This window comes from Brachycentrus maculatus, unplaced genomic scaffold (assembly GCF_059751285.1).
Source record: "Brachycentrus maculatus isolate JH-2025_06_01 unplaced genomic scaffold, ASM5975128v1 h1tg000131l, whole genome shotgun sequence".
NCBI lineage: Eukaryota > Metazoa > Arthropoda > Insecta > Trichoptera > Brachycentridae > Brachycentrus > Brachycentrus maculatus.
In genome coordinates, this window is record NW_028280884.1 from 737,490 (window position 1) to 751,742 (window position 14,253).

The 14,253-nt window shown below is 36.9% G+C and overlaps 1 protein-coding gene across 2 annotated transcripts in view; it reads left to right on the forward strand.

The window, feature by feature from the left end:
• Cals (calsyntenin 1) overlaps positions 1-14,253 on the forward strand; it is a 51,341-nt gene that overhangs the window by 14,789 nt on the left and 22,299 nt on the right. For both annotated transcript variants that reach the window (XM_088260272.1, XM_088260273.1), the window contains exons 2-6: positions 7,544-7,704; positions 7,968-8,089; positions 8,709-8,917; positions 9,123-9,269; positions 10,980-11,186. In XM_088260272.1, the coding sequence (XP_088116398.1) occupies positions 7,544-7,704; positions 7,968-8,089; positions 8,709-8,917; positions 9,123-9,269; positions 10,980-11,186 (846 nt within the window). The remainder of the gene's footprint in view (positions 1-7,543; positions 7,705-7,967; positions 8,090-8,708; positions 8,918-9,122; positions 9,270-10,979; positions 11,187-14,253) is intronic.

A 14,253-nucleotide genomic window follows, 5' to 3' on the forward strand; every position in this document is an offset into this window, starting at 1 on the left:
GTGTATGTGAGGACAGAGGAGTGTGGCGTTCCATCCTCTCTGCCTACCCCTGCGGCGAAACAGCGTGATGGTAATAGTATTAAATTGAACAATGAGATGAACAAGAGTGTCTGAATCTCCTCTGTCTGTAGATGTCCTAACAGGCAGGGGGGAGGGGGGGTCGGTCACACACGGCACAATGCACACTGCCTTAACGTATGCAAATCTGTCGCTTCTCTGTGCCCGCGATGTGTGCCGAATACTAATTCTTCCACGGGCTCACATCATCCGGCCCCCTCGTCCGTTTGCACGCGTGATAGTGTTGGTGAAGACTGCCGCCGTACATATGGTAATTTCTAATACCATATTCCGCATAATTGTACATTTTCATACCTGATGAATATATAAATATATATATATATATTTCGTAGACATTTCATTTTGCCATCCATTGTGCTATAGACATATCGCTCACTCCTTTCAACAATGTCATATATCAAAAATGGTCAATTTTCAGTTGTGCATGTTTTTGGAATGCCCTGAAAATGTACTATATCCCAGCAAAAGAGCGGCCTTTTAAAACATAATATTTACCCGCTACAGGACAGAAAGTGTTGTTTTTGCATTTTGAAGAAAATGTATTGTTTAATTATTTTTTCAAATATACTAAATATTTTTCAAATGGAGAAAAAGCCTACAGGTTTTACCTAAAAAGATCTGTTGCGCAGTAAAAAGGTCAATAAGTGGCTTGATATTTATTTTTAATACAATGTATTATATTTTTAAACTTTAAAAACGTTCTGAAAAATCAAGTTTTTTGATTTACGACGTTCTTGAAAGGAGTGAGCGATATATTCAAAAATTTAAGTAGTGTGTTTGTCAATCATGGGTAGAATTGGTGAATGTTACCAGTGTGTAAAGTGATCACTTATATCAATATATGATGGTCATAAGCCCATATTCCATATACTTCATCTGTGTTGAGAAAAATAATGTATTACAATACAATGTATTATTAATAATAGCTCCCGTGAGCTCTGTGCGGTATGTATCATGCCATACCATTTTCCTACTTGTCCCCACTTTACATTACGCGAGATAGTTGTGGTTATACTGCGCTAATTACATAATCCTAGAGCTACGTAATCTCGGGTAAAAGGCTCGTAATAAACTGCAGTGATATGAGCGGTATAGGTGCAGTAAACTGGTATTAACTGTGGTTGACATTGAGAGTGAACTCTCGACCTATTCATCTACCCGACTGGAAATGTAAAACCGCCTACATAATAAATCGGAATATTTATTGCTAATTATATGTAATTTAATTGGCCTGAGATCACATTTATATTTTGATATCTGAGGTGTTCAAATAAGGACAAAAATATTGATTGACCGTATCGGGATAAATGCCGTATATATTTTTTTTGTTGCCTTAATATCAATTTAACATTACCCTGGACTGGTACCTGAAGTGCAAAACACATCACCTTGCCTTCATACAAATAACTATCAATATATCACTGCGTCAATGTAATGCAGTGCCCTATGCACCATTTGATGCGTATTATTGTTGTATACTTGCAAATATCTTAGTGTACCAACTACTTATTTTGTTAATATAAATTGATTTTTATTTTAGGTTATATTTATAAATCGAAGTTGCTATATTTATAAAATGATCAAAATAGCACTGCGTTTATATGATGCAGTGCCCTATGCACCATTTGGGATGCAGTGCCCTATGCGTAATAAGGGTTTGAATATTGAATATATTTATAAATTAAAAATAATACTTTCTTTATGATTTAATTGAACATTTTGTCACGGCTACTACCTATTGAGACGTTTATCAAAAAAATAAAAAATATTCTTTCCCTTTATTAAAACATAAAATGTGTTAGTGTCGCGGACTTTTAAGTCAGAGTTTCTCGGTTCGAGCCCCTCCACCGTAATTTGATACCTTTTTCTAATAATGAGCCGGTTAGGCTCACAGAAATAGCATGAAATTGAAAAATATTTGTGAAAATAATAAAAAACTTCTCTTTAATTTAAAATTTAATTTAATTGAAAAATTAATTAATTTTAATTTATTAATTTATTAAATTAATTAATTTTAATTGTCCGCCTCCGTAGTGTAACGGTCAGCACGCTCGGCTACCGTTCTGGAGGTCCCGGGTTCGATTCCCAAGGGGGGTAAAATAAATATAAGTGATTTTTTTCTCTCTAATATTTATTACATATTACCCTGGACTGGTACCTGAAGCGGAGGGCTGATCTCCTTTCCTTCATGTGTAAACGATCAAGATAACACTGCGTTTATATGACGCAGTGCCCTATGCACCATTGGGGTGCGGATAAGGGTTTTATTATATTATTATTATAATTTTAAAAACTTCTTTTCTCTTTCATAAAAAAAAAATGTATTTGTGGGATCTTTTTTGTGATATTATAATAGTTTATATTATACTTGTAAATTACTTACACTTGTTACTATCACATTGTTAAATACAACGAAAAAAAATACAATTTTTTCCATAAATTTGATGTATACATCTTCAATCGATACCCCTATACTTTCAATCTTACAAAGTCTTTCTCAAGTTATCCCGAAAACTAAATGTAGCGTGTTAAATTCGTATCGAAATATGGGGCTTTCTTCAAGCATTCCCTAATGTGCTCTTGTAACAGGGACAATGGGGGTGGAATTAATTCACTCTGAAAGGGTTAAACGCGCGTGGGTTGTTGGCTATTGAATTAAAATATCCCCCCCTCGGTGAAATTGTCTAGTGAAACCTTTCAAAAGAACATAAAAAAAACACATAAACATTCTGCGACGTTACATGTTGAGTGCCCTTCAAGTGTTATGGGATGTTTTTACAGAAAAAATTAAATTGTAGCCATTTTAATGAATCACACTTTAAGTGCCCATTACGCATTTTATTTACTTTTAAAGCGGCTTTTATTCTGGTTTTAAAATGATTTTATAAGACCTACTATCTTTAAGAAAAAAATCTAAACTTTTGGCGATTAATCCCTAGTTCTTTATCTAGAGTCATGAAAGAAACTGAGACATTACTTTTTGACATCTCGAAGTCTAAGTCTCACAGTTCTTACAACCCGCCATAGGCTGGTTAAGTGAAGGGTAGAACTGGTGAATGTTACACGTGTTAAAGTGATCACTTAAACCAGCCTATGACGGTCGTAAGCCCCGTAACTGCACAGACTTTTCTACGTCTATGTTGGGATGTCAAAAAATAATGTTTTATTTTTTTTGTTTTCTGAATAATAAAAGCTCTCGAAAGCAGACCACTTTTGTCATTTCTGTGGCGGAGAATCAGATTATCTTTTTATATCCATTCTCTTTCTACCGAGGGACATATTGTGTTCTCATAATGGCCATCCACCTTATTATTTACATGCGTCCACCCCCCCCTCCTCCTCCTCCTATTAACTTACAGGGTGCCTTGAAAAGAGTGCGCAATTCTCATTATTTAGTCTTTTTGTTAATCAGATAATTCACTACTTTTTATTTATTTATTTTATTTTATTTATTGGTGCATACGCCTGTAAGGCCTTTACATATAGAATATAAATTTCTTCATTCATTCAAACCGTTATCTGCACCCCAATGGTGCAAAGGGCACTGCATCATATAAACACAGTGTTATCTTGATCGTTAACACATGAAGGAAAGGAATATAAAATAGTACAGCAATATAGTTCAACGTAAGTACATGACACAATAAAAATAATAAACATAGCATAACAATATTAATACAAATAATAAATAGTTTTGACATTCTCCTTATCATTCGGGTCAGGAGTCGTAATAATCGTTGGGTATGTATGAGGAGAAAATTTTTAAAATTTTATTTGTGTATAGTAATAGAGTGAGATTTTTTACTCTAATATTTATTTAATGTTATTACCCTGGACTGGTACTTGAAGCGGAGGGCTGATCACCTTTCTTTCATGTGTTAACGATCAAGATAACACTGCGTTTATGTGATGCAGTGCCCTATGCACCATCGGGTGCGGATGAGGGTTTGAAGAAGAAGAAGAATGTATGAGCAGATGCATGAATGTGGAAGAGGCGAAGAATGTTTGCAAAGACAGAGTGGTGTGGCGTTCGATTCTCCCTGCCTACCCCTGAGGGTAAGCGGCGTGATGGTTAATTAGTTTTTTTCCTTATCATTCGTCGTTTTCATTTTGTGTAGTACCACTTGAAAAAATGCCCTTCCACTTTAGACTACCAGTTTCGGAGTGATCATTTTCTCATCAGGTCAACTGTAGACTAGCTTGACAGGTCCGTGGCGTAGTCGGGTAGACGCTCGACTGCGAAACTGGCGTTGCGGGTTCGATTCCCACCAACTGCAAAATGAATTCAAGAAATATCCATTTTCAATTGGTCCGGGTGTTAAGGCAAACTAAAATACGGACCAAAGGCAAAATAAAGGAATGATTAATTAACAAGAGTTAATATAGTAAAAATTGTAATACACTTTTTATTTTTTTTTTTCTTTTTTCGTGTGTATATCATGTTAAAAAAGATTTTTATTTTTTTTTATTAATAATGTAAAAAGAACTCCACCGACAAGACACATAAGGTGACTTGTTGGGTCTCTGCCAAAAAAATAATATGTTTATTGTGTTTATGAATTTATTTATGAATGTTTATTTGTACATATCGCTCACTCCTTTCAAGAACGTCACAAATCAAAAAACTTGATTTTTCAGGAGAGCGTTTTTAAAGTACGAAAATATAACACAATGTCTTAAAAATAAATATCAAGCCACTTATTGAACGTTTTACTGTGCAACAGATTTTTTAGGTAAAACCTGAAGGTTTTTTCTCCATTTGAAAAATATTTAGTTTATTTAAAAAAATAATTAAACAATACATTTTCTTAAAAATACAGAAACAATATTTTTTGCCCTGTAGCGGGTAAATATAAAGTTAAAAATTTGCCTCTTTTGCTGGGATATAGTACATTTTCTGGGCATTCCGAAAACATGCACAACTGAAAATTGACAAATTTTGATTTATGACGTTCTTGAAAGGAGAGCTCTTTGCGGTGGTATGGACATGTGGAGCGAATGGATAGCGAGAGAATGACTAAGAAAATATATGTGGCGAATGTGAGAGGGAAAACAGAACGTGGACGACCGAAAAAGACTTGGCACGATCAGATCAATCAGAACCTAAAATCTGGCGGTGTCAAAAGTCTGCGTAATCAGAGGGCATGTATGACTAGATGTATGGATGTGAAGGAGGCGAGGAGTGTATGTCAGGACAGAAGAGTGTGGCGTTCCATCCTCTCTGCCTACCCCTGCGTGGAAACGGCGTGATGGTAGTAGTAGTAGTTGAAAGGAGTGAGCGATATATATTTGACACATAAATTAAATAAATTGAAAAAAAATAAAGTCTTAGAGGATTTTTTTCTTTTCTTATTTATTCCATTTGCCATTTGTCATACTTCTTGCACATTAATCAACATCACCCCTCATTGTGGAAAAGTTCCGTTAAAACGTTGGCAATTAACTGCTAATTATGCGGGGCATAATTACCCAGAAAAAACATTACCAGCATCAGAGGTAAAATATAAGATACAAAATTGTTAAAAAAGTAACAGTCTTTTCTAGACACCCTGTATGCATCCCCCATATTTCTTTGTAAACTCCCTCACCCCCCCCCCTCCACAATTGGTGCTCTGAAGAGACAGATGCTAAATTCGTGATTGAGAGAATTATTTTAATGGTCCACATAATTAAATTTCCTTTGTCCCTCTTTCGGGGGATGTTTTGCGATTCAAACTTTTAAAGGCCGTAATCGTCTCTTAAAATGTTTTCCCAGCGGATCTTAATAAGCGACAATAAATAAACAAATATATCAACTTTGGAATTTATTTGCAAAAGTTGTTTTTAAGTGGAATATTACGAGTGCTTGTTAAATACTAATGTTATTTATTTACTTTCATGGTTTGCATATTTTTTCTTTTCTGTATCTAGTGCCGCCTCCTTAGTGTAATGGTCAGCACGCTCGGCTACCGTTCTGGAGGTCCCGGGTTCGATTCCCAAGGGGGGTAAAATATAGGTGATTATGTAGGTGAAAATATAAGGTAAAATATAGGCGATATAAGGAGGTCAATGTAGGTGAATTTTTCACTGTATATTTATTCAATATTACCTTGGACTGGTACCTGAAGCGGAGGGCTGATCATCTTTCCTTCATGTGTAAACGATCAAGATAACACCACGTTTATATGACGCAGTGCCCTATGCACCATTGGGGTGCGGATAAGGGTTTTATTATTATTATTATATCTAGTGTGGAAACATTCGTTTACATTATTTAAATTATCCTTATGGTAATGCTTTGGTGGGGTGACCATCTCAATGCAGTTCTTGGGACACAAACGAAGCTAATTCAATTCAGTTTAAACACGCCCATTTTTCAAATTGATTTCATTAATTGATTCGGCAGTCACTTTTTGGTAAAATCTATCCATTTTTAATTTAAGTTTTACTTAGTAAATACCACTTTTTTTTCTGCATCATTTTCGGTGTTTGAAAATGATGCTTTATGCATTGAAACACGCGTCACAGTAGACTTAAGAAATAGTGGTATTTACTAAGTAAAACTTAAATTATTATTTTTTTAATTGATATTTTAACAGGAGGGAATATGAACACTCATGGGGCTCATGACCTGTTATCGGCTGATTTAAGTGGTCACGCATGTTTCATTCTGTCACTTAAATAGAGCAATGATAGCGTTAACCTGTCCGGGAGTGTTGACATAAATGAACGTCAGTGCGAATTTTCCTTAAAGGAGTATCAACATTAATGAACTTCGAAGTCCGTCTGTCAGTTGGTATGATGTAACTTGTATAGCAATGACATCTGTGGATATTTGTGTGTAATTTTGTCATAATTGAAAAATATTTGTAATAGGTGTTTTTTTTTTAATTAAATTATTTTAATATAATTTCTATCTTCATAATACATCGATATGAAGAAAAATAATTTTTCATGTTAAAAGAACCCACTCCCCAGAGAAAGTCGGACATCAACTTTTGTACCCCCGGAAAGGTTTAACGATATTAAATAACTAACTAACTAACTAACTAACCATCACGCCGCTTCTCCGCAGGGGTAGGCAGAGAGAATAGAGCGCCACACCACTCTTTCCTTGCAAACATTCTTTGCCTCTTCCACGTTCATGCATCTCCTCATACATACCCGCCGATTGTTACGACGATATTAAATATCTACTAATAAAATGTTTTTATTTGATTACATGTTTTGCAGGTTAGATTATCAAATGAATTGTCTCAAATATTGTTATTGGAGCCTTTTTTCAATAACTAATTTTTCAACCACAATTATTTAAAAAAAATAACTAGTACTTTGATCTGTTAGAGAATATGGATAAAAATGTAAAAAAAAAACTGTTTTCCTTACCTACCTCTTTATGTGATTATCTACCAATGCTCTACGTACCATAAATATTAGAATAATAATTTGTCAAGTATTTGTCTGACAACGTTGTTTTGTCCCGCAGCCATCCCTTACCTGGACCTGGTGGACCTGGAGAACGGCTACCACGGACTGATCAAGGAGAACGAGACGGTGGTGGAGGTGACTCCGCCCATCCGCGCACTCGGCCAGATCTGCTCCTTCCTCATCCTCAACAACAAGCACCACGGGGAGGCGCCCTTTGAGGTATGTCACTCCAAGCTTCATTGTCTAACGGGATCGCTCCGGGTGGAGAGAGGCCGACTGAGCGGAGCACCATCCTCAGACAGATAAAACTTGTATTTATAAAAGTATCAAATGTAAGGGATTTCTTCCAGGTTGTGCAAAAATATTCAATTCATACTATGTCTATTTTCTGAATAAGTTATATATCGATATTTGTGTCGGGATTTATATGTGATATATATGTGTTCAGGCTGTGGTCCCTATCATGTGCGTTTTCTGTTCAGGTTGTGGTGACCAATGGAAACGAGGCAGTGTTGCGTGTACGTCACACGCTCAACTGTGAGAAAAGACGCAACTACAAGTTTGACATAGCTGCTGTCGGCTGCGATGGCAGCTACTCCAATACGTAAGTTGATTTTCTTCATTATTTAAAAAAATAAAAAAATCCTTTTGCATGCAACGGTATTATTCGCAATAAGTGGCGCTCCTATGGATACCCTACTTTCAAAAAAAATTTTTATCAATGAAGGAAATCCTTAATAAATGTAAAATCTAGTTTTATTGAGTGTACCCATAATTTAATAAAGCTCTAAAATCATAATAAAGGCACTTTTTTTCACTATACTTTTCTCCGCCTCTGCGGTGTAATGGTTACCGTGTTTAGCTACCGTGCTCGAGGTCCCGGGTTCGATTCCCAGTGGGGGGTGAAAATAAATACTAGCTATTTTGCACTCCAGTATTTATTTAATTTTACCCTGGACTGGTCCCTGAAGCGTAGGAGTGACCACCTTTCGTAAGTAACTTTATTGTAAGTAACGATCAAGACAACACTGCGTCAATGCGAGGCAGTGCACCTATGCACCATCAGATGCAGATAAGGGTTAGAATAGAATTGCATACAGATTTAGCTCTCAAGAATATGTTTAATCATTGTAATGTGCATATTTGGCTTTTTGGCCAGTAAGTTCGCCGACCACTGATCCAGTGTGATGGGTCGTTGGCTGACGATGAGTGTGTTTGTCCAGCGCCGTGGTGCACATCACTGTCGTGGACATCAACGAGTACCCGCCCGTGTTCGAGGAGTCGTCGTACGTCCGGGAGGTGGAGGAGGGTCGGCTGTACCCGGAGATTGTGCGCGTGGAGGCCACCGACCGGGACTGCACGCCCAAGTACGGGGACGTGTGCAAGTACGAGATCCTCACCGCTGACCAGCCCTTCCTCATCGATAACGAGGGTATGTCTGCAAACCTCTTGTCTTAGGTAATCTTTTTTTTTCCGTTTAAGTGCCGATCAAATTTACCCATACTATGGGAAAAATGCTTTAACAGTATTAACACTAAACGCTGTTTTTATCAAACATACGCAATTTAATATATTTTTTTAATATGTGAAATATGACATGAAACTCACCTGATGATTGCAACTGCATTTTGCTACAGGAGTGATTCGCAACACGGAGCCCCTGGACTATGAGCGTTCTCACAACCACATCCTGTCAGTTGTGGCATACGACTGCGGCATGCGCCAGTCCGTGCCCGTCATGGTCACCATCAAGGTCAACCGGCAGTGCAACGCCGGCTGGAAAGGTATGTCCATTTCATTTTATCATCGTCACTAGTAAAGTCTTCAAAACTTGTGGTGGAGCGATTTTCAACCAAAAATCATGCAACAGCCAAGATGTAATGGTGAAAATTCCGTGGCATGTGTACACATGCCGTGCGATGGGCCTTGGTGTCTTTGCATGGGAACTGCGAGAAAAGTCATTCACAATCTCTCTCTGGTCTCAATCCTGCGGATTGGTCTGTAGCAACAGATGACATCTCTTTCGCCATTCTCGCCTATTTTCGGAAGTCCTCTTCAGCTCCTCATACGTCGAGCGGCCCATATCTTGGTATAAGTCGCGTAGGGCGTCCTCTGGCGTTGATTCCCTCGATTGTCCCCTCTTTTATTTATTATTCATAATACATATAAATGTGGAATTATTTAATAGGCTTTTACCATTGTATTATAAAAACTGTATAATTCTCAAACAAATAAAATAATAAAAAAAAACCATTACGATTGTTTCAAAGACGTTTTGTTAAAAAAATAAAATACAGGTGAAATATCTCTCATTTTTTTTTGTTATATGAAAGAATTTCTATTGAATTACTACCCGCATACCCAATCATTGCATATTTACATGTTCCAAAAATTAATGCAATATGGATGTTTAATAAAAATTGGCAGAGTGGTGAAAGTGATAATTTAAGCCAGCCAAATGCCAGGTCGTAAGCCCTGGGGTGCTCAGACATCCATCTTCTTTCAAAAAAAAAAACCCGGTAGATGTTTCATCTCAAGATGAGACTTCATCAATTAATTCTAATTAAGTCACTTGTGCTAAAATTTGTCCACTTTTCATTTAAGTTTTATTTAGCAAATACCACTATTTTTTAAAAATATATTGCGACACTTGTTTCCATGCATTCCGCATCATTTTGAAAGTGAATAATGTGTTTTAAAATGATGCGGAATACATAGAAACACGAGACGCAATAGATTTAAAAAAATTGTGGTATTTACTAAGCAAAACTTAAATAAAAAATGCATCAAGTTCAGTCACCTATAATATTGATATATCATCCGTAGGGTGTATAATATTGATACATAATCCAGTGTCTAATAGAATCTACTAACCCTTATCGGCACCCAATGGTGCATAAGGCACTGCATCATATTGACACAGTGTTATCTTGATTGTTACTTCCATGAAGGCAAGGTGATCACTCCTGCGCGTCAGGGACCAGTCCAGGATAATATTAAATAAATATTAAAGTGGAAATTCACTTATATTTATTTTCTACCCCCTCTGGGAATCGAACCCGGGATCTCCAGCACTGCTGCTAAACACGCTAACCATTACACTACGGAGATAGACTGATAGAATAAGTGATAACAAATTGTTAACCTGTTAACTGGGCGGTCCGCTGTCCAATTACGCAACTTGTAACGGGCGCGAATACTGATTCACTCCGTGTCTTAAATTCATGTGGAGACATGTATGGATGACTAATACCTTTGTTGTTCGAAAAATATACGTCCTGCCTGTTCCAGGGAGCAACATATATTTCAAGGACGTATTCATATGTCCTACCCGTACCCGATATTGTTTACGTTTGACGTATTTATGCGTCCCGCCCGGTTAACAGGTTAGAAGAATAATGTAATTTTAAGGAACTCTATGTGATGTTTTGAATGTAAAATTATCCTTTTTTATTTATGTAATTTCTCATTACTGTGGATGTTTCCTTCCCAAGGAGTGGCGGAGCGCGTGGACTACCCGCCCGGCGGCGGAGCTCTGGCCCTGTTCCCGACGGCGTCCCTGGAGGCGTGCGTGGCCAACAAGTGCGGCGTGGACTCGGCCCCGCAGCGCCTGCGGGCCGCCGTGTCCCTGCGCAGCTCCCACATCGGCAAGGGCTGCGACCGGGACACCTACTCGGTGCACAGCCAGAGGAGGATATGCGGTGAGTGATGAGTCCATCAATTGATAACATATACAGTGAAACCTGTATCTATCATTCCTCGAATAATCGTTTTCCCGGATGTGTCGTTTATTTCTTCTATCCCGGATTAATTTCATACAAAAATAGATCGCATTGATCGTTTCTCTATCATCATTTTATCACATTCATCATATGAATTACGCTCCAAATTTGATATTTTTAACTATAAAAATTTAAAATAGTAACAAATTGTCTTTATTTTTCTTAAATAAACCATATCAATTGGTTTTATTGTCAATTTTCATGATACCCATTTCCGTTTTTTTTTGTATTTTTTTCTAAAATCTACTATTTTTGTGCAAATTTGCAAAAAAGTACACTCGAGTACTGGTATGTCATACAAAAAAAAGTCTCGAGTGCAAAGGGTTAACCTACCAATGGTAATGCAGATTGGGAGGACGGTATCATTACTCGATCGTATGTCCTTGTGTATCGACCTCTTAATCTCGCATTCATTGTTTTCCCGCATTTATTGTTTTCCCGCATTCATAGTTTATTTCCATAGGTCCCTTTAAAAACGATAGATAAAGGTTTCACTGTACATACATAAAAGCCTCTACAGATATAAAAAATACAAATTAAAATTCGTAAAAGTGAACTGAATGCCTTTTTTTGTACATTGAAAAAAAGACAAGTATGCAAAAACAACTATGCTATCATTAATTAACATATCGTAGTCATACAGGAGAAAGTGACCACTAACAAAACGTAAAATGTTCAGGAGGGCCATTTAAGTCACTTTTGCTTAAATGGCCCTCCTGAACAAGAAAATAAACATCGATGCAGTTAGTAATTTTTAACAAGTCAATATGTTATACATACTTCCAAGTTTAAAATCCTTTGGGATTTTTTTCAGGGCAATATTAAGCTAGTAAGATATCAAATAGTCAATGATCACGGTTTTGTAAAAAATGCACTTGGTCACTTTCTCCTGTATGACTAAGATATTGTTGTCAGGCGATTTTTTCATCAACCCCAACCCTAATTAGTATACTAATTAAGGTCATAAACTAATCACATTAAGTTAGCAGCATTTACTTGTCCGTCATTTAGTTAGTGATTTTTTTATAATGTTGCATACATTTAGTTGTGTATTAAATAAAATCCTAGAGATATTTTCGTCACGCCAAAGATAAAACTATGGCACAGTGTTTATAAATTCTTCTTCTCCGTCTTAATCCTCATTGCTGAGGGTTGTGACCCTTGCAGAAGCAATGACTCTTCTCCAGTTATCCCTTGACTGCGCTGCACGTAGCGCTCCAACGACTGAGGTGCCTGCTGCTGCCTTAATTTGATCGGTCCATCGTGTGGGGGATCTTCCTCTCCCTCTCTTTCCCTCCAGGCTACCGATTATAAATTATCCGTTTATAAATTATCAAACACATTTTAGTTTTGAATTATTTATGTTTAAATTATGGTTTTAATCTCGTAGTAACCCCTCCTGAAAGAGTCCTGGTTACCAAAGGGTTAAACATATTATAAACCCACTATTATCGGGCGGTTTTTTCAATGACCCCGTCCCTAATTTGTATACAAATTAGGGACGTATACCAAAAATAAGGAAACAGAATGCCTATAAGCGTCTCCCGCTCTCTACCAACGTATGTAAAAGACGCTTATAAGCGTTTCTTACTAACAATGTGTTACGATAAACTATAAAAAATTAGTGTATGGCCCTCTCCAAGCACAAGAGCTAAGTCTCTTTTGTTGGGTAGGCACAGCGTAACTAGTATAAGATATCGCTCACTTCTTTCAACAACGTCATACAATAAAAAATTGTCAATTTTCAGTTGTGCATGTTTTTGTAATGCCCAGAAAATGTACTATATCCCAGCAAAAGCGGCATATTTTAACTTTATATTTACCCGCTACAGGGCAGAAAGTGTTATTCATCTAAATATTTTTCAAATGGAGAAAAAAAATTCAGGTTTTATCTAAAAAGATCTGTTGCACAGTAAAAAGTTCAATAAGTGGCTTGGTATTTATTTTTAATACATTTCATTACATTTTTTAAATTTAAAAACAATCTCAATCAAGTTTTTTGATATATGACGTTGTTGAAAGGAGTGAGCGATATGTTTATCTTAGTCCAACAATTTATTATTATCAGTCAGCATACACATTTAAAGAAGAAAGTCTTTAAATTAATTAATTTGTATTATTTTTGTAACTATATTAAATAAATAATAATAAAATAAAGGGTCCGCCAAATAACTTTTTTTTTTTGAAAATGCTATAAAAAACATCGAGTGTAGCTTCGGCTGTGTGGCACGTAGCGCCGTCCTGTTGAAACCAAATGTTGCCAATATCCTCCTCTTCAATTTTTGTGAACAAAAATCCGTTCAACATGGCCCGATAACGATCGCCATTGACTGTAACGGCCACTCCTTGCTCATTTTCAAAGAAAAATGGCCCAATTATGCCTCTGGACCAAAATCCGCACCAAACAGTGACTCGTTTTGGGTGTACCGGCTTTTCAATGTATGCGTGCGGGTTTTCTGTGCCCCAAATACGACAATTTTGCTTGTTTACATACCCGCCAAGATCAAAATGAGCTTCATCCGAAAAGGTGATTTTTTTGGCAAAATCGGCATCTTCTGTAAGTCGATCGCAGGCCCACTCAGCGAAGCGAAAACGCATTGGATGGTCAGTTGGCTTCAACTCCTGAACCAATTGGACTTTGTATGGCGTCATACCAAGGTCTTTATGCAAAATTCGTCTCAATGATGTCTCCGAAATGTTCAATTGTTGAGAACGACGGTGAATTGATGTTGATGGCGCTTCACGCACACTTTCTGCCACAACATCGATATTCTCGGGTGTACGCACTGTTTTTGGCTTTTCACGCTTTGGTTTATCGATGAGGATGCCAGTTTCTTTCACTTTTTTCACAAGATAACGAACATACGGAGCTGACGGTGCTTCTCTTCTTCCAAAAACCGTACGCAATTTTCGCACACATTCTGCAACATTACCATGATTTTCAAAGTAATGTCGCAATATTTCCCAGCGTTGTTCAAGCGTATAC